Genomic DNA, 20,400 nt, shown 5'->3' with positions numbered 1-20,400 from the left:
GTCAGGTGAGAATAACTCCAGCTGTCAGCTAAGAGAGGACGCTGCTTTGGTTCCTTGTGTGTGAGATGGACAGCCTTCAGTTCCAAGAGTCACAGTGAGAGTAAATCTGTCACTGTTATTGTTGTCAGCTGAATGAGCCGTGCTTCAGTTTGACAGGGCTTGGCAGGAAGCGTGTCCTTGATTCTACAGCCTCTAAACCCAGCGACTCATGGGAAACATCTTTTGAGTGAAATCCTCAGTGTTTGGTGACTGACTGCTTTGTGACAAAGTAGGACAGAGTTTGTCTGAAAGTTGAAGTAAACTTCTGTTTTAAAGTTTTAAGGCTAAAGGATAAAAAACTCTGGCAGTGAAGCGAGGGGGACAAGGTGAAAAGCTGCTGAGTCATGGTTCCTATTGTTTGTATACCTACTGCTGGATTTGTTTGGTGATGGTGTTTTAGTTGACCTTTGACCTACCTTTTCTCTGATCTCCAGCGCTCTCTTACACAGCGGCTCAGCCTCTTTGTACTTTCCTCTCTTGCCATACAGGACAGCCAGGTTATTGAGGGTGGCAGCGACCTGACCGGGACACAAACACATGCGTTACTTCAAAATACTTTGACAACACATCTTCACCCGTGTGTGTTAAATCTGTGCAACCACAGGACTCCACCACAGCAAGCGTTGTGCCATTGATCTGTTGTAATTAATGAGGAGGAAGAAGACGTGCTGAAACAGACAGTGGCAGTCGTTTGATCCCAATCGGCTGTAGGATGAATCTCCAGAGTGTGCTCAAGAGGAGGGGAACTAGAGGTGCCCTGAGGTCACCTCTGATTCAGAGGATCTGGTGGCCATGTGGGCCCAGTGGGAGGACAGGAAGGAGGGCGAGGAAAGGGGGATGCAAGAGGAGGGGAGGGAAATAAAAATCGAGGAACAGAGTACAGGGCTATGAAAGGAAGTTGATTACAAAAATAACTTTCTTAATTTTTCCAACACCTTTTTCTTGAATTGATTTCTTCCTGCAGTGGTCAGACTATATAACCAATAAAATATATGTATATGTTGTAGATATGCTTATTTTTACCTTTTTCATTTTAATTGCTAATAACTTTTTAATAATTGTTACTTTATAGGCTTTTGTTTGCTTCATATTTTTTGCACTGTCTACTTTGCTACTGTGACACTTATCTTATCCCCTCAGTGTGATATATATGGATTCTTAAATATATAATAGAGGTCACAGATTCACCGCTGTGGGACAGATAATGCCACAACAAAATTCAATGATCAGTCTTGTGCCTTAAGTGCTGTAGTAACCTTATTAGGTACTTCACCATTTCTAAAATCAACGGTCTAGTTTCCTGCTCACTGATGATGGATCCAAGGTCAATCATGGATTATTTTCACATGAATCAAGTTAGACACATCCTAAAATTAATTAAGTATCATCATCAGATTTCAAACAGCTAAGACTTCCAAACAAGTTCTACATAAATCAAAATAGACAACTACTAATATTTGGTCCTTATAGCCTCATATTTCAGCCGATTCCACACTTTCGTGCACGAGTTGAGTCAGAAATGAAACCAAGAGACTGGTGCTCAAAATTTACTGTCGGTTATTTATAAGTCCAAAAGCAGAACATCACTCTGGTCCGGATGAAACAGGCGCTTCCCTCTTGTTGACCTCCTCCAGGTCTTCACATCATTCTCAGATCAACAGAGTCTGCTGAAGGACCCCACTCTGAGACTTGAGAACCTGATATCTAAATTGGTGCGTGGGCAGAAACTGCAATCATAGGCTTCTAATCCCTGACCCTCTTTTCTGTGGGTGAGGCTTCAACATAACAGAACTCTGACGGGGGGGCCTTTAACTGTTTCAATATGAGCCTGGTCCCTCCCACCCTGGTAGTTTAGCCTCACCAGGTTTTTCATTAAAGGGTTAGTTCAAACTCAAGTCTAACTATGCACTCCAATTTACACACTCGCTTCATTCCCAAACAAGAGTGATGATTTTTGAGATCCACTTTTAACAGCTATGAGTCACTTTGTCAAAGCCTGTCTCTCAGCTGCAAATCTCCAGACCGACCGATCAGCCATCATGTAAACACAACGCACATGTGATGGTAGACGCTTAGGTAGCCATGCACACAGAAGTGCTGGATCAAACTTGAATTCAACCTCTTCTAAATACCCAACTTTGGTCCCAAAAAGGAATTTGATTCTAAAGTTTGAAAGAGTAAGATTTAAATTATAAGAACTAAAGAGCTGGATTTCAAATGAAAGTTGTGCTGAGATAACAAAACAGACGAATCATGTGATGGTGAATCATTGTAAGATAATTGTTGTAGATTTGTGATCACTCCCTTGTGCAGAAAAAGATCAGGACCTGGTGGCAGGATCAGGTGGTGAGGGAGAGAGGGGAGGGCTAACCTTAGTCTGATAAAGTGGTGAGTGATGGAGATCCAGACGCTGGAGACCTGCTGGGGTTAAGAGAGTTAGAGGACCGGCTGTATGTTTACAGTCACACTGACAAACAAACAGGTTGGATGAAATCTTCCGCCACCTTGATCCTCCTGGACGACTGTCACAAATATTTTGGGCAGTTTGGAAGAAGATTGATTGTGTTTTGGTGATGTGTAGTTTAAAAATGCGTTAGGTGTGAACACAGCCAACATTTCCCCTGAGGCTTTAGGGTGCCATGAGTGACTGCCTTCCACCAGAACGTCATTAAACCGTATTTCCATGTTATCAGTTGTTGCTTTATCAGGATGTTAGTCAGGTTTTTAAACCACATTCACAAATATTGACATTATGTGTATATGTTTTTTAAAGGGGAGGTTATTCAACCATTACAATGAAACCAACAACCAAACCCGACCCTATTTCCTGACTAAACCAGCTCCAGATCATTTAACATTGATACACAGTGCATGGCATCTTGTTGCAGCTCTTAAACACTCAGTAACACTGTGGTCATTTTATGGCCTCTTTAATCAAGACAAATGCCCCAAAAGTGTAATTCAAAAACCACTTTGGCTGCACTGTCATTACGCCTGTCCGTGTTGTTTAATGTGTTACCTTTAAGGAAAGCAGGTCAGGGAAGTTTTAAATGTCTTTTATCGATCCCCGAGAGGGAACTGAGGCACCGCAGGAACCAAAAATAGGTGTAGAGGAAAGTGCAGAGGTGTTATTACAATGTTAGAGAACTGAGAATGACAAAGTGGTCGATGGCTCAGTCAAGGCAGACGTGTGTCTAACATGAGTCTGGTCCTGCTGGAGGTTTCTGCCTGTTAAAGGAACTTTGTCCTTGCCATTGTAACTTGCTAAATGCTGCAAATTGCTCTGCTCATGGTGGATTAAGATGAGATCAGACTGAGTCCTGTCTGTAAGATGGGACTGGATCTTATCCTGTCTTGATGTTGGGTCTTTGTTAATAATGGAACATAAAGTATGGTCTAGACCTGCTCTGTTTGTAAAAGTGTTTTGAGATAACGTTTGTTGTGATTTGGCTCTATATAAATAAAGATTGATTGATTGAAGGCTCTCACTAGGTAAAAAAATGGCTTGTGTTAATCTTTTGTGCACCAGACTGCAGGGTCAGTCCATCCTTGGAAATGAATATGAGGAATTAAAATTCAGGATAGTACTTCCCTCACGTTATGGTAACATTGGACAACAAAATCCGACCCAAGTTTATCGACACAGTACGTTTCAGCAACAAGGTGATTCAAAGTGCTCCTGACAGAAGAGGGTGATGTACTCACAGCTGGATGGTCCCTGCCCAGAGTCTTCTCCCTGATAGCCAGAGCATCATTCAGCAGGTTGGCTGCCTCCTTGTATTTGTTCTGGTCCCTGATAGACAGAAGCAAACAGAGTCAGTTAGAACAACACGAACACAGATGAACAGAAAGAGAGGAGACAAACTATTCCAACTATTTCCACTTACAGCCCATCACTTACAGGTGACACAGTTTAAAATAGCTTTGCAGGAGTTCTCACAGTCATTGCAATACCCTGCTAACAAGTGTCCAGTCTTTCATTCCTCCTGGGTAACCATCCAAAAACATGACCATTCAATGGATACGATTTATAGAAGTAAAAAACACAGGACCAACCTGCTGTAAAACTCTTGTGTGTACTTCTTTTGTTCATTTTTTTAGGGCCGGTAAATTAATGTTTCCCCACGTCTGTTACCGTACAGTAAATCTTTGGCTGTGTCTGCTGTGTTTGCTAAGTTCCACTACTGACGTAGAAAGGCATCCAACGATCATGTGGAGGTCCTTTAGAGACCTGTCACACAATGCTTTCAGGGTGGTGACCAAAGGTTTTCACCAAGCATGCCACCATGTTGTGATGGCGACAACTGTAGCCATTATCATACCTCTTTTATTCTGGATTTTTGTAGGCTTTGAAAGAAACTGAATTATGTTTTAGAAGCAGAAAGACTAAAAACATTCATTGCATGGATAACAATCAAACAGTGTCCCAGCATTAAGTAAAACGCTACTCCATTATAACCCCCGTCTGAAATTGTGGGAAGGCTGGTTAGATAATCAGAGTTGCCCAGGGACTCGAGGCATTTACAAGCTACTGAGGACTTTCTGGAAAAAAAGGGTTTTCAGCAAACTGAATATTGGTCCTAACACTGTCTGCAATTGTTCACTTTTAATGTTAATGTCACATGAATTAAACTCAGGACAGATTCTCTTCTTTAGGCCTTATTTTGTTTTAAAAAAATCTCTTTAAAAAGTCCCACGTTCTATAAATACTTCAGCACCAGTTTATTTGTTCCAAAAAGGTACACACTACATATTGATAAAGTGTTTGAGGCAAATGGGACTGCTATAAGCTACTGAAATCCTTTAGATGTCTCCACCTTCATCCCTGAAACTACCCCCAGGACTGCCGGAGCCACAATTACAGAGACCCACCTGTAAACAAGGGCTAGGATATTTAGCATTGTGGCCACATCTGGGTGGTCGTGTCCAGAGGTCTTCTCCAGGTCTTCGAGGGCCTGCTTGCAGAGGGGCACAGCCACCTCGTATCTGCCCTGTGAAGCGTACTGGATCACCAGGTTGTGGAGGGTTCTCAGACGGGCGGGGATCTCGTAGCCTCCCTGTTGGGCTGCTGCTGCTGCAGCACTGCCGTGAGTCGGCTGGACTGGAGGACACAGAGGAGAGAGAGAGAAGGGAAGATGAGACATGAGGACCTTAGGTTACTTTGAGTTTCACTGCTCTTTTATAGTTTCTACTTCAGGTATTATTTATATATTTACTCCATGGACTTCTATCCAACTGTATTACATTCTACTGTACTCATTTCAGTCCTTTCACTGCAATACTTAAATGTCCCCTTTCGAGATCACTACAATTCTCTGTGCTGTTTATAGTTTATTCAATTTTTTTTGCATAAAGAAATTATCCAGTGAGAAAAGTCCAGAAGCAAATGTGGAAAGATGCATGTAAGAGCAAGAAATCACAGGGAAAGTCAAGATAGTGTCACAGCAATTCATCTTTTTTTGAGAAATAAGCATACACTGTATAAATAAATGGACATAGTATTTGTGAGGTCACCCATCTGTTTCTGAAGCGCTGTTTTGAAGCCAATCGTCGGCGGGAGCCATATTGGAAATGTTGAACTCAACATAACTGCTGTCGAGCGACTGTGACATAAAGAGGCGGGCTTTGAGCCTCCTAGCCAACAGCTACAGTGTTCCCACCTGTCAATCAAGTCAGCTGTGCCTCTCATAATCACTCGTAATATTAATATCTTCAAAATTGCTGCGTTATGAAACCCCCCCCCCCCCCCCCCCCCCCCCCGTACAGTGTGTGCCGATAGAGAAATGAGCTATCCAGACTACACTCGTTATTTGTACCAGGCTGTAAACATGTTTATTTCTCCTGTAAAGATCAGCTTTTTTGAATTGGTGTGTATGTGGTTTCCGGTACTTCCAGAGCCAGCCTCAAGTGGACACTCGATGAACTGCAGTTTATAACACTTCTGCATTGGCTTCAATTCTCTTGGCCGGAGGTTGCTGCTTGGAAATAAGGTACAAATAAAATATAATTCCATATAAAGACTACTTTAATTTGTTTATTTTGTCTGGCAAACTCTTCTCCCCAAACCGTCAATTAACCATGACATACAGAAAGGTTTAAAATGTGTATGAATGAAGAAGTTTTGAAACCAGGCATTTTGTTCTCAACAAACTAAGTATTCAGGTCCGTGTTGTTTATAAATTCATCATGTAACACACTTATTTGTTGTGTTTCATATGCAAATATGAGTCAACTCCATTATTGTTTTAAATACAGCTCCTCTGTTGCCACATTTTTCGACTCCTCTGAAGCAATTAGTAATCTGTTTCCCCACAAACAGGTCAGAGCTGAAACCACAACAAACAAACACCATCTGGCTGCTAACATACGCCCCACAAACAAGACTGTTTACACACAAACAATGTCTTCATTATGCAGTGATGAACAGCTAATGTGTGTGCGTTACGTTTCTCAGGGTCAGGGAGACTTTGCTGGAATGGGTCTCATGATACGCAGCCTGTCTGTCTATGTGTGTGTAATAATGTATGAATGTAGGAGTAAGAGAGAGGTCAGGAAACCACCTGATGGGGTTTCTTATTAAAGGCAGGCAGCTCTATATTTACTCTGAAAAAGAGCCAGTGGGCTTCAGAGAGGGACCCGCCCGCTGCAGTAATAACACTGACCACGGTGGTTCGGACCCCGAGTGATACCAGGTGTTCAGAACCTCAAACACTACTGCAGCCGTGCTCTACTTACTCCAGCTTGGAACAGTGAGTCAGCAACAGGTATTCAGAATAAGGATGGATGAATCCATCAGCATCTTGAAAACAACACGACTCACTGAGGTGAATATGAAATTTAGAAAGTTCCAGAAAAGATTGTCATGCTGTATTCCTGTACAGATGGTGGCAACAAATCTCCTTATTAAGGACAAATAAAGATCTATCTATCTATCTATGCTTTATAGTCCAATGGGATTCCGGTACGTGGGATCGAAAGTTGCATTATCTGAATGGTTTAAACCATACTAAGGGTGGATGTTAAGATATCTCAGTGTCTACCATTCACCATTCTGCAGTTCTTTTTGAATCAATCAATCTTTATTGATATAGCGCCAAATCACAACAAATGTTATCTCAAGATGCTTTCCAAACAGAGCAGGTCTAGACCGTACTCCAAGTTATATTATTAACAAAGACCCAACATCAAGACAGGATCAGATCCAGTTAGTGCTGGGCGATATTGAAAATTATGTTACCATGATAAAATATTTAATATCAGTCAATATCAATAATTATCACAATAAATATCAAATCATTACTTAATTTAAATTTACTAGACTAACGACTCTGCTTTGAGCTGCTAGGTTTCACAAAACTTGAACACAAAACAGTCAAATAATAACTACATATCACCACAGCATACGGATGTGAGAAACATTCATACAACATGTATTTATTTTTTAAAGTATGACTGCAGCCCCATTCAAATGAATGGGGGAGACGGAGTTTTTGACCTATACTGCAGCCAGCCACCAGGGGGCAGACGCTTCCAGCCGAGCGAGATGCACCCCTGCCCTCCCAAGCGGCAACCTCCTGTCTAAAAATATTGTCCAATGAGGTTGGCCCAGGATGTACCGGAAGTCACATACACATGAATGGAAAAAAGACGATCTTTACAGCAGAAATAAACATGTTTACAGCCTGGTACAAAAGACCAGTGTAGTCTGGATAGCTCTTTTCTCGATGTGCTCTCACTGTGGGGGGGGTGATTTTTTTTCGAACGTAGCAATTTTGAACCAGTCTTCCAATGAGAGGCACAGCTGACTGCGGGAACAAAGCAGCTGTTGGCTAGGAGGCTCAAAGCCCGCCTCTTTACGTCACACTGGCTCGACAGAAGCAATATGACTCCCGCCGACGATTGGCTTCAAAACAGCTCTTCAGAAACAGATGGGTGACGTCACGGATACTACGTCCATATTTTATACAGTCTATGGTCCCGCCTACCTCTCACCCTGCGACATTATTGGTTGGCCGTCTTCTTCTTCTGTCTAACAACAGGTGGCAACTAGCGTTTAAAGTTCACTAGCTCCCCTTCCCTTTTTAGTGGTTGGGGAGTGTAATTACGTGTTTATTTATATCCAATTTTTATCGAGCATTTGTCATACCTGTATCAAGAAACATTATATCACGATAATTATTGTCATCAAATTATCGCACAGCACTAGATCCAGTCCCATCTTAGAGACAGGACTCAGTCTGATCTCATCTTAATCCACCATGAGCAGAGCACTTTGCAGCATTTAGCAAGTTACAGTGGCAAGGACAAACTTCCTTTAACAGGCAGAAACCTCCAGCAGGACCAGACTCATGTTAGACACACATCTGCTGAGACTGTGTTGGGGTTGGAAAAAAGGATAGATGAGATTCTGTTGTCTGACTCTCTCTTGTGAGTCTTTCACTTTACAGAAGTCCAACACTACCTTCCTGTGACCCCACATCCATACAGTAAATACTCAAGGTTCCACTGAGACTACAGAAACATGACTCTAAATCTTGACAAGCTAATTCAGTTGCATACAGTGGATAAAAGAGCAAGCTTAATGACCGAAATGTAAATATTAGAGCAGTAAAATCTGTGTTTGTGAGCTCTAGGCCACATTCAAACAAAAACAGAGCTGTCATCATGGTTTTCTTCGTCTTCTTCCCACCATTATCTCCTCTCTGCTGACAGCTATTTCCCAAAACCCCAGCAGCATTTCAGGCAGTCTGAATAAGCCTAAAGAGGAAGGATATCTTATCTGGTTGAGCGGTACACTACACATAAAAACACACACACACACACACACACACACACGTTCCCAAACAGAGTATCATGCAGCTCCATTTCACACTGAGAGGATTAATGTCAGTGGAAGCAGCATTCAATGATGCGTTCCTTCTCCGTGCACCAGCAGATCCTAAATGCATCCCAATTTTCTCTATCAGTGTAGATTTCTTTCCCTGTTCCGCCTTTGCATCCTCCCTCATACATCAAATCCATCATTTATTCAGAAACACAAGCTCGGCCTTCATTTAGAGTCTGCTCACTTATTATTTAATGTCAGTGAGGACTGGAGCAGAGATTCTAATATTCCTTTCCTGCAGCAGTTTGTGAATATTAACCATCACACCACAGCTCCTCACGCTGCAGGGCTTATAATCTGTCTTCAATGTGTCATTTCAGCCCTCCTGAAGTGTAGCTACTTGATTGTGTTAACTGCAAACACTGATGAAAGCATGAATAAGAAAGTGTGGGTGTCTGAGAGTGCCACAATGAGCATTGAGAGGTGTTAAAGGGCGTGGGTGCATAATTGTTGCATAACTCTATTACTTATTAAATTGTGTTTATCATCTCAAGCATAACCTACAACCACAACCGAACACTGTTAAAGGCAACAGATCTTTCCCTGCCTCAAATCAATCTTCTGATCTTGAATTAACTATATCCAAACAACTGTGTACAAGCAACAAAAGACTTATGACACCCACTATTAGCGGCAGTGTTTCTCCTACCATTATATGAGGGGGGCGGGGCACCCCCCCAAACACGGCACCCGCCCCTCCTTGGAAGTTCAGTTTATTTTATTTTCTGTATCGTGCCAGATCACAGCAGAAGTAATTGAAGGTCACCTCTCTTATGGATCAGATCTATACCTTGTTCTTTAACAGACTAAATAGCCTTATGTAATTTATCTTATTTACATGACGGAATGTCATTTCTGTCTCTACATGGTCACACATCTACAATGCTCATCTGCTCTCTGTATCGCAAGACAGAGTTCCGCCACGATGCGCACACTCACACACACAGACGAGTTCACTCCATACAGCGGAGTGAGGAGAGGAAAAAAAAATGCAACCACCACAAGAAAAGCAGAAAAAAATCTCTGCCTTTTTGAAGCGCTCTCAGGGCCATCTATGTCAGGATGGCAACACTCGCTCTCCTGCGAGCAGCAGCCGGAGTAGATCCCCTGCTCCGGATCCAAGTACAGAAAAGAGCCCAAGTGCTCCAGGCTCTGCCCCTGACCAGCAGCAAAAGTCCAGTCACCATCGTATTTCAGGTTTTGACCTAGCTTGGCTGTCAGATAGATAGAAAGATAGATAGATAGAAAGATAGAAAGATAGATAGATAGAAAGATAGATAGATAGATAGATAGATAGATAGATAGAAAGATAGAAAGATAGATAGATAGATAGATAGATAGATAGATAGATAGATAGATAGATAGATAGATAGATAGATAGATAGATAGATAGATAGATAGATAGCATTTCAAATATGGCTCCAGCCGATGATTGGCTTCAGAGCAGCGCTTCAGAACAGATGGTGACATCACGGATACTACGTCCATTATTTATACAGGCTATGTTATCCACCTAATCTGCTTCCAGCTCCTAAACTTATATGATTTGCACTGTTAATCAATATGCTGACGATACAATCTTCATAACTCAGAAGGCAAACGTCATGTAATGTCATTTCTTCAATCAAATATGCAGTATTGACCTCTGAAGTGTCAGCCCTTTTATTGAGATTTATGCTGCAGAAAGTCAATCTTATGCTCCCTTCTCATAACTGTATTCAATGAAAGTCTCTCTCTCTCCTGCCTCGTCATATTTATTACTCTGCTGCACTGCTTGAAAAGGCAAAGGCTCAACTGACACCGCTCTGGAAAATGCTGAAAATCGGCATAATGTAGCAAGTTTTCCACCCAAAAAATGAAAAAATGTAGACCTTAAATTTGAAACAGTATCCCAAAAACAACCTGCCCTGCTTCCTCGGCTCTTCACTGTAGTAATAAATCGAGCCAAAACACAGAGGAGCTTGGCTCAAAACCTCTTTTACAAACATGAAACAGTGTAAACAAGGGGAAATAGCACTGACAGCAGTCTAGTCTGCACAAAAACAGATGAGAACCTCATGATTCTAAGGGATGAAAAACACAGGAGACACATTTCTTTAGCTCGCTCCCTGAGGATGAACATCAGACTGAAGAAGTCCTGTAAACATGTAGCAAACACTTGGTAATTAAAAAAGTCAACACAGTTTGGATTAAATATACATATAGAGCTGAATTAGATGTTAAGTTTAAACCTCAAGATGACCTCTTGCAGGTTAAATTCAACAGAAACAAAGAGGACTGGAGTTCACAGAGCAGCAGTCTGGCTCAAACAACGATCAGAGGAGTGTAAACAAGTCTGCAGCCCGTTCTGTCAGCTATTCAAACTGGCTGGTGAACTAAAGCCAGCAGCCAAATGGGAATCACCTTGGTGCAAAAGGGAGTTTAGAAATCTCAGGGCCAAGTTTGGGAACAAACATTTTGCTGTGTTTTTTTGTGCAGACCAGAATCTTGTAGGTCAGTTGTCCCACTCCAATCCAACTCAAAGCTTCAGTAAGTTTCCTTTAATTCAGTCAAATTAGAGCTGTACTTGTTCTGGTGGGGCAACCCAGTCCACTGGAGTTATAATCCCGGTCAAATGAGGCTTTTGTAATTGGTTCACAAATACAAACAGGCTTAATGTAGTCAGAATTCTGTGCCTTCACAAAATTTGCCAACTGATGTTTAGACTTTAAGCTTGCATTCATATTCAAAGCTAATTCAGTTCACAACAACTCTACTGTGATTTTGCCAAACATTATTTCACCTGACTAAACTCGCACAACAAGAACACACTGTAGAAATCCTGGAACTACATTACAACAATCTGCTTGGGAGGGCTTTCTCTCCATTTGGCCTCCCTCCAGGCTAAACTAGGTCCTGACTAATGGGCCAGTGCAGCCAGCCCAGTTTTACTGTCTGGGCTATTGAAAGAAAACCCCATCAAACACTGAAGGATGGGGTGGACATGGAGAGCGAGAGGAAAGAAGAATTGGGGTGTGTATGTGAGAGAGTGGAAGAGACAAGGATTTATGGCACCAGTTTGTTATGTGATGTATTCAGACTCTGGGGACATCCACTGACTAGACTCTGGTCACCAAACACAATCTTAATCATAATAACATTTAAGTATAAGGTATTAGAGTTATCCATTTCACTGTGTTCAATTCAAGCTAATTGTATTGTTTCTTTACAGATATGGTTTCTACTGTCCTACTGTCAATGTCACAAGGCCAGGGACTATGTTTCATTTTTAGGTCCAGGGCTGGAAATGCTTGAGAAGTCCACCAGAGTAGAGGGAGTAAAATAAAACCAGAACACTCACTCCCTGGGGCTTGGTCATCCTGGTCATCTGGGAAGAGATCGTCCAAAGTTTCTTTACTTGAGTCAGAATCCTTCTCCTCCTGAGGGGGAAAGGGGACAGAGAGAACTGTTATACATACATGTCATCTTGCAATCGTTTAATCTGTGTACATCACCAAAAAAAGACTCTTCCATTTTTATGTAAGCTTGCCAGAAGTCGCCTTTTGTTATGGCGCTATAATTGGAGTCAGCAGCTGTGACCAAATGCCTGAAACTAGTAACAAAAACAGAACTACTGTGACATTGAAAATGAAACCGGATCATTCCCTTACTGGCTGAAAACCAATAATCACCAATCTAATACAGATTCATTGTTTAATATTGGTGTACCCATTCCTTTTCCATTGTTTCCCACACAGTGACAATATATTGGCAATACATGCTCTGCGAGCGGTCTCTAAATCTGTCTGATTGAGGTGTGACATCTCAAGTTTAGTATGAAGCTTCTCATACTGCAGTTTCTAAAGTTATATGCAGCTGGTTGCCGCCAATGTTATTCTGCTCTATCTTAGTTTGGGATCGTTGCGAAACGCTTGTCAGTAACAAGTCTCGTCCACACATGAATCACCTGTTGTGACTGTAAAATATCCAGTGAAATATTTCGAAATGCGAGTTGTGTTATCGGGCATCTGGATAAAATGTGTTGCAGATGAATATCGTCAAAAGATCAGATGCTTACAGGCGAGAACAAACAGCAGGAGGCAGGGTGGGACACGCTGCAGTTTGCAAACAGAGAGTGAGGCTGCAGGTGTGTGTGTTTCTGTGTGTGTGATTGCAGAAGGGTGTTGAGTGAATAACAGAAGTGAAAGAAAGTAAGGACAAAATAAGGTTTGGGGAAAAAGCGAGATGATTAAGCATTGCTAGATGGAATGATCCCTTTGACCCCAGATCTATGTCTTCTGGGTGATAAACCTCAAGTACAGAATGTTTCAAAGAGTACTGTCATCATAGTTGGTATGACCACTGCATCCAGAATTATTTGAAGGCTTTGGAAAACTGTCATAATCCCAAGTCTGAAAGACTGCGTAGGTGCAATGATAGAGATGGCATCTTAGGAATCCATGCTGCACAGATTAAAAGGTAATACAGAAGGTGGGACCAACTTCTTGGACTGCTTTTGAACTCACATAAAAACTGACCGAGACACTGTGCAGATCCCATATATGCATCCTTTATCCTATGTTTGTGATTGTCTGTCTGGCCTGTGCATTGTATCCCAGTTTTTTGTATTTCCATTTTGTTTTGTTCTTTCTTTTCATTATTGTTTTATTTGTTATACATTGAAAAGTTAATAAAAACTTTAATAGGCCACAGGTGTAGCATCATGTTGTGTGAAACACTGCTGCCTACGGTGTTATTTTTGTTTTGGAATCACACATCAATCATAAGATGTCTGGTGAAAACCCTTCACACAAGGTCGTGACAACAGAGTGTGAATTCGACCCGAGGACTCACAGATGGGGACAAGTCTTCGTCGTACTTCTTCAGCTGGTTCATGAACTCCAAGTGCTTCTTCTCCTCCTCCAGCTGAGCCACGCTCTGCTCGCTCTTCTGCAGCTTCTGCTGCGTCCCCGCCAGCTCGTCCCTCAGCCACTGGTTCTCCTGACAGAGCCGGCGTACCTGAGCCCGGAGCTTCTGCTTCTCTGACTCCACGGAGCTCAAGTGGCTCGACAGTGCCATCATCACCTGGACGAAAACAAGAGTATCTTTTATGATCATCATTTCACTTAAGATGGAAGTGGGAGTCAGTATTAGAGGTTATTGAGTGCAAAATATTCCCTGTAGACATGTTATAAATAAAGCTGCAGCAATCAGCCAATAGGAAGCCTGACTGGGCTGTTCTGGGAAATAGATACAGCAAAACCCTTCATTCCTGTAAATCCAAGAATGCCTGGTTTAAAATACTTTGATGCCAGAATCATTTATTTATAAGGAGCTGTTGTCGTAAAACTATATAAAAATAACCCTTGTATTGTAGGTCTGATAGTGACAGATTCAGGGATTTCATGTAGAGTAGGATTAAACTACCAGGGGTAAAAGCAAGCTCCTCACCACGGCTAAATATGTGCACACTTACGTAACAGTGAGGCACTTTGGGTAGAAACATCCACCTAATAGCAGAGGTTGTGAAGTGAAACGCTGGAAGAGGTGTAATTATTTGAGGAGTTTCGGGCAGAGAGACAAGAATTCAGCAGAAAAAATATAAATTACACTTCACCTCAACTGCAAGCTACACAAAAAAGCTGAAGGTGGATATTAAGAGTCTGCAGGGTGAAGTATATTAGACAAAGTCTGAGGGGAGATGGAGATGAGAGACTAACACTGACTCATCTGTGACTCCTGGGCCGGTGTTTGCCAACCGAGAGATGACACAACAAATCTGAAGTTTTCTAACTTTCTTTGAGAAATTTACATTTTCTGAGCTTTTGCAGATTCTCTCTTTGTTTCTGTAGTCTGTCTCCATGAGGATATGGAGGGGGTTGCAAACAAAAGTAGAAAATGTACAACACAAGACAGACGAAGCTAAATGATGGATAGCTTTAAATGAATTCTCTTGTGTTGGTATTTCTGCCTACGCTTTGTTTTCTCAGGAAGATATTTCTCAAACTCGAGGCGAGACTACACAAGCGGCATTTTTGAAAGTGTTTCTTTTGAAGTCAGTCACTTTTCTGTCTCATGAAACAGACACAGTTCTTTCTAGAAAGTGTAGGCTTGTAATTAGTTTTTTGAAAAACCTGATAATTAGTTTCTTTTTGAAGTTTTTGAACAAAGATTCCAAAAAGAACAAATCCTGCCTGTCAGGACTTTTAATGACTCATTTGTTGGCCATCGACACCAAACAGGCTCATTTGCAGGGGTGTTTTTGCTATTTTTGTTCCTGTGTGTCCGGAGATCCTGCGTGTATCCATGGTAACACTGTCTACATACGAGATCAGCTGTTAGCAGCCCGTAGCATGTTGATGCTAAACGATGCTAGGCCCCATGTTCCCTGCGAGCTGAGGAGAAGGAGGCGGGGACGACGTGCTGGTACTGAGGTGCAAGCTAAGAAAAGACGACATGGACCTGTCCTTCCACCCACCGTTATGTGGAATGTAAGATCTATCTACGATAAGGTGGACGAGCTAACCCAGCACCAGAGGGAATACTGGCAGAGTAGCATCATGCTAACAGAGCTAACACCGGACACGAACGCCACATTGGAAGGATTTCACCTGCTGTGGGCGGACAGGATACAGGAGAGCAAGACTGAACACGCTGGTGAAGAAGGCCAGCTCAGTCCTGGACCCTGTGGAGGTGGTGGCTGACAGGAGGATTATGGCCAATCTGTCGTCTTTGATGAACATCTCTTTTCTATATATATTCTTGTTAAATTCTTGTACTGTACACCTTTTTGTTTGCTGCTGTAACTCCATGAATTTCCCCGTTGTGGGACGAATAAAGGAGTATCTTATCTTATCTTATCTTATTGCTCAACACTGTACAAAGGTGATAAAATAGAAAAATATCTCAAAATCAAATGCCCAGGTATTTATAGTTACTTTCTTTAAATATATTTCTATTGATTTATAGAAATAATTTAAGAAAACTAGTTAAAATATAATTAAGAAAAAGTCTCATGTACCTGTGCCTCGCTCAGCCCCAGCTCCAGCATCTCCAGGGACTTGCGAATCATGTGGGACTTCTCCTCCACCAGGACGCCTTCCTCGTCCTGCTTCAGGCACCGTAGCGTGCCCAGCAGCCCGTCCAGGATGGAGTGGTGCTCCTGCTTCAGGGCCTCCAGCCCCTGGATCACCTGCTTGGTCCTGGAGATGATCTCATCCTGGGACAGCTTCTCCCCAGGGTCCTCCTCCTCCTTCACGCACACCATGGTGGACATGTCCTCACGCATCCTGCAGGTGGAATGATGGAGAGATGAAAGATGGTAATGTATTCAACAGTGACTGCATTTGTTCAAAGAGTGTGTATTATTTGCATAATACAGAAAAACAGCTGTGTTTAATAAATCTTACAAGGACTTCCTCATAAAACAAACATCATGCTCCTTCAAAGAAACCCTGCAGTCACATATTCTGATAAAAACAAGCAAACTGAAAGCAGTTTAGTGTCATCTAAAGGTTCAGAACTCATTGAAGATTGCACGCTTGTTTTGTGACCTCTGTGCTTTCTTAGTTCTTCATATAAAACAAATACATGTGCTGCTGTAAAACTCTAAAAGGTTCACAGACACTGTGCAGAGAGAAAGACCAAGGAAGGTTCAATGGAAACTTGTGACGTTGCTGCAGAGATCGAACTAATGAGCAAACACGTATCCTTCAGATGTTTCAATCGAAGTTGCATCCCGCTCTCACCTAACAGCCATCTTAAAGCCCTTTACTGCCCCGTGAGGATCCACCCTGCTTAAAAATCAATACACGCCTCAGACTGAGACACAACACCAGCTCTAACTAAAGGTTAGTGCCATGTGTGAGTGACCTGACAGCTCAGGTGTCTAAAACACACAGTCTTACAGATTTAAGAACACAAGGTCATGCTTCCTTTCCCAAACACACACAAGGTGCTTTTGTACAAAGCCGTGTCTGAACCACCTGCCTGAAAAGCTCCGTGCTGGATCTGAACGACAGAACAAGCTGAATAAACGGAGGATGAATCTAATAGAGCGCGTTATAAATGCTGTTTGAAGTGGTACAGAAACGTAGGAGTCATCACTTGAGGTGCTTAAAGAGAAAAAAAGAAAGAGGGACTTTGGTGCAGCTGTGATGAAAAGTCGAAAACCACACCTCAAAACTCTAAAGCTGCTGCCTGCTGACAGCTTCAATCCAGATCTGAGGCCTGTGGGCTGCGTGCGGTTTACAGATACACACAGATACGAGGTGAGAGCGGTGAGGAAGGAAAACTTTGAGAGAGTGGTGAAAAACTTTAAAGGTTTTCATTCTTATGTAGGTTTATTGAGTACGATTGATGCCTGCAGTTGTAGCCAATAATCTGCGTCTCAGTAGAAAAGCTTTCATTCTTTCAACAACAGCTCCAACACCTGATCTATCCATCAGTATCAAAGTACTACAGGTTATTTCAGCTTGGATTCTTGTCTCCACTGTTATGGGTGTCAAACTGCAGGTGGGTGGAACTTCCTGGTCATGAGGCCAATTTGCCAATGAGACAGGGACGCTGAGGAGGAGGAGAATCCTTGATTCAGTGAATATTGCGGAAAACCTCGGTCACACGACTCCAGATGTCCGGCGGTCCTGCTCCGTGCTGCGTTCTGAAAATGCAACTGTTGAGTGTTGACGGACGAGAGAGCACGGAGACGGACCGGACACGGATCTGGTGGAATTTAGTGTAAGACCCGCTTTTCATACATTCTTCATCTAAAAGTGAGCTGCATCTGAATCCCTTGTGCCACCAATATACAGGTATAACATGCAGAGAGGGTGTGGGTGTATCAATCAATCTTTATTTGTACAGCGCCAAATCACAACAAACGTTATCTCAAGATGCTTTTACAAACATAGGAGGTCTAGACCACTCTATGTCAAATTATGAACAGAGACCCAACACCAAGACAAGATAAGACTCAGTCTGACCCCACCTTAATCCACCATGAGCATTACACCTCACAGTATTTAGCTAGTTACAGTGGAGAGGACAAACTTCCTTTTAACAGGCAGAAACCTCGAGCAGAACCAGACTCATGTTAGACAGCCATCATGCCTCGACTGAGTTGGGTCTGGAAAGACAGACAGAGGGGAGTAAGAGAGAGAGGTGATAGTGATGAGACGAGTAGTAGAAGCTGTTGCCGGTGGAGTCCAGCACGTCCGTATCAGCTGGAGTCCAGATCGTCCGCAGAAGGAGCACGTCTACAGCAGCTCAGAGGAATCTACGAGACAAGGGAGCTCAGGGACTCCAGAAAGGTCTATGGTTAGTGTAGTAGTTTAAAGTAGTTAACCTTGACTAGCTTTCACATGCAACCACTGCCCACTGCATAAGTGTATAGCAAGCAGCTGCTTCCCAGTGCAGAGTAGGGCTGTCAACGAATATTCTAAATTCAAATATATATTCGAATATTAATAAAAAACAGAGATTCGATTGTGAAAATTAATATTCGATTGTGGAAAAAAAACACATCAGCGGCTGCTTTGCGAGTGGGCGCACTGCATAATGGGTCAGGGACAGGTCACAGGAGTCACACATGCACAGCATGAAGCAGACGGCAGAGAGAAATCTTTCTGTCCCCGGATCCTCAGTGCGCTCTGAACGCGTCTTTTCCTCTGCTGGGAGATCTGGCCTCTTCACATGTGGACTGTCTTCTTCACATGTGGACTGGCCTCTTCACATGTGGACTGTCTTCTTCACATGTGGACTGTCTTCTTCACATGTGGACTGTCTTCTTCACATGTGGACTGGCCTCTTCACATGTGGACTGTCTTCTTCACATGTGGACTGTCTTCTTCACATGTGGACTGTCTTCTTCACATGTCTTCTTCACATGTCTTCTTCACATGTGGACTGTCTTCTTCACATGTGGACTGTCTTCTTCACGTGTGGACTGTCTTCTTCACATGTGGACTGTCTTCACATGTGGACTGTCTTCTTCACATGTGGACTGTCTTCTTCACATGTGGACTGTCTTCTTCACGTGTGGACTGTCTTCTTCACGTGTGGACTGTCTTCTTCACATGTGGACTGTCTTCTTCACATGTGGACTGTCTTCACATGTGGACTGTCTTCTTCACATGTGGACTGTCTTCACATGTGGACTGTCTTCTTCACATGTGGACTGTCTTCTTCACATGTGGACTGTCTTCTTCACATGTGGACTGTCTTCTTCACATGTGGACTGGCCTCTTCACATGTGGACTGGCCTCTTCACATGTGGACTTGTCTCTTCACATGTGGACTGTCTTCTTCACATGTGGACTGTCTTCTTCACATGTGGACTTGTCTCTTCACATGTGGACTGTCTTCTTCACATGTGGACTGTCTTCTTCACATGTGGACTGTCTTCTTCACATGTGGACTGTCTAATTCACATGTGGACTTGTCTCTTCACATGTGGACTGTCTTCTTCACATGTGGACTGTCTTCTTCACATGTGGACTGTCTTCTTCACATGTGGACTGGCCTCTTCACATGTGGACTGGCCTCTTCACATGTGGACGGTCTTCTTCACATGTGGACTGTCTTCTTCACATGTGGACTGTCTTCTTCAGTCTGACCCCACCTTAATCCACCATGAGCATTACACCTCACAGTATTTAGCTAGTTACAGTGGAGAGGACAAACTTCCTTTTAACAGGCAGAAACCTCGAGCAGAACCAGACTCATGTTAGACAGCCATCATGCCTCGACTGAGTTGGGTCTGGAAAGACAGACAGAGGGGAGTAAGAGAGAGAGGTGATAGTGATGACACGAGTAGTAGAAGCTGTTGCCGGTGGAGTCCAGCACGTCCGTATCAGCTGGAGTCCAGATCGTCCGCATGAAGGAGCACGTCTACAGCAGCTCAGAGGAATCTACGAGACAAGGGAGCTCAGGGACTCCAGAAAGGTCTATGGTTAGTGTAGTAGTTTAAAGTAGTTAACCTTGACTAGCTTTCACATGCAACCACTGCCCACTGCATAAGTGTATAGCAAGCAGCTGCTTCCCAGTGCAGAGTAGGGCTGTCAACGAATATTCTAAATTCAAATATATATTCGAATATTAACAAAAAAAACGGAGATTCGATTGTGAAAATTAATATTCGATTGTGGAAAAAAAACACGTCAGCGGCTGCTTTGCGAGTGGGCGCACTGCATGACAGGTCAGGGACAGGTCACAGGAGTCACACATGCACAGCATGAAGCAGACTGTAGAGAGAAATCTTTCCATCCCCGGATCCTCAGTGCGCTCTGAACACGTCTTTTCCTCTGCTGGGAGATCTGGCCTCTTCACATGTGGACTGGCCTCTTCACATGTGGACTGGCCTCTTCACATGTGGACTGTCTTCTTCACATGTGGACTGTCTTCTTCACATGTGGACTGGCCTCTTCACATGTGGACTGGCCTCTTCACATGTGGACTGGCCTCTTCACATGTGGACTGGCCTCTTCACATGTGGACTGGCC

General features: G+C 42.9%; 1 protein-coding gene across 3 annotated transcripts in view; it reads right to left on the bottom strand.

Annotated features, from left to right (window-relative positions):
• Nucleotides 1-20,400, bottom strand: part of klc1a (kinesin light chain 1a) — a 54,860-nt gene that overhangs the window by 23,582 nt on the left and 10,878 nt on the right. For all 3 annotated transcript variants that reach the window (XM_034675708.1, XM_034675709.1, XM_034675710.1), the window contains exons 2-7: nucleotides 15,924-16,191; nucleotides 13,757-13,987; nucleotides 12,264-12,342; nucleotides 4,912-5,140; nucleotides 3,745-3,832; nucleotides 456-557 (exon numbers count right to left, since the gene is read on the bottom strand). In XM_034675708.1, the coding sequence (XP_034531599.1) occupies nucleotides 456-557; nucleotides 3,745-3,832; nucleotides 4,912-5,140; nucleotides 12,264-12,342; nucleotides 13,757-13,987; nucleotides 15,924-16,190 (996 nt within the window). In that variant the 5' untranslated portion in view covers nucleotide 16,191. The remainder of the gene's footprint in view (nucleotides 1-455; nucleotides 558-3,744; nucleotides 3,833-4,911; nucleotides 5,141-12,263; nucleotides 12,343-13,756; nucleotides 13,988-15,923; nucleotides 16,192-20,400) is intronic.

The sequence above is a fragment of the Notolabrus celidotus genome, chromosome 22 (assembly GCF_009762535.1).
Source record: "Notolabrus celidotus isolate fNotCel1 chromosome 22, fNotCel1.pri, whole genome shotgun sequence".
Taxonomy (NCBI): Eukaryota; Metazoa; Chordata; class Actinopteri; order Labriformes; family Labridae; genus Notolabrus; species Notolabrus celidotus.
This window is presented reverse-complemented; position numbering and strand designations above follow the sequence as displayed.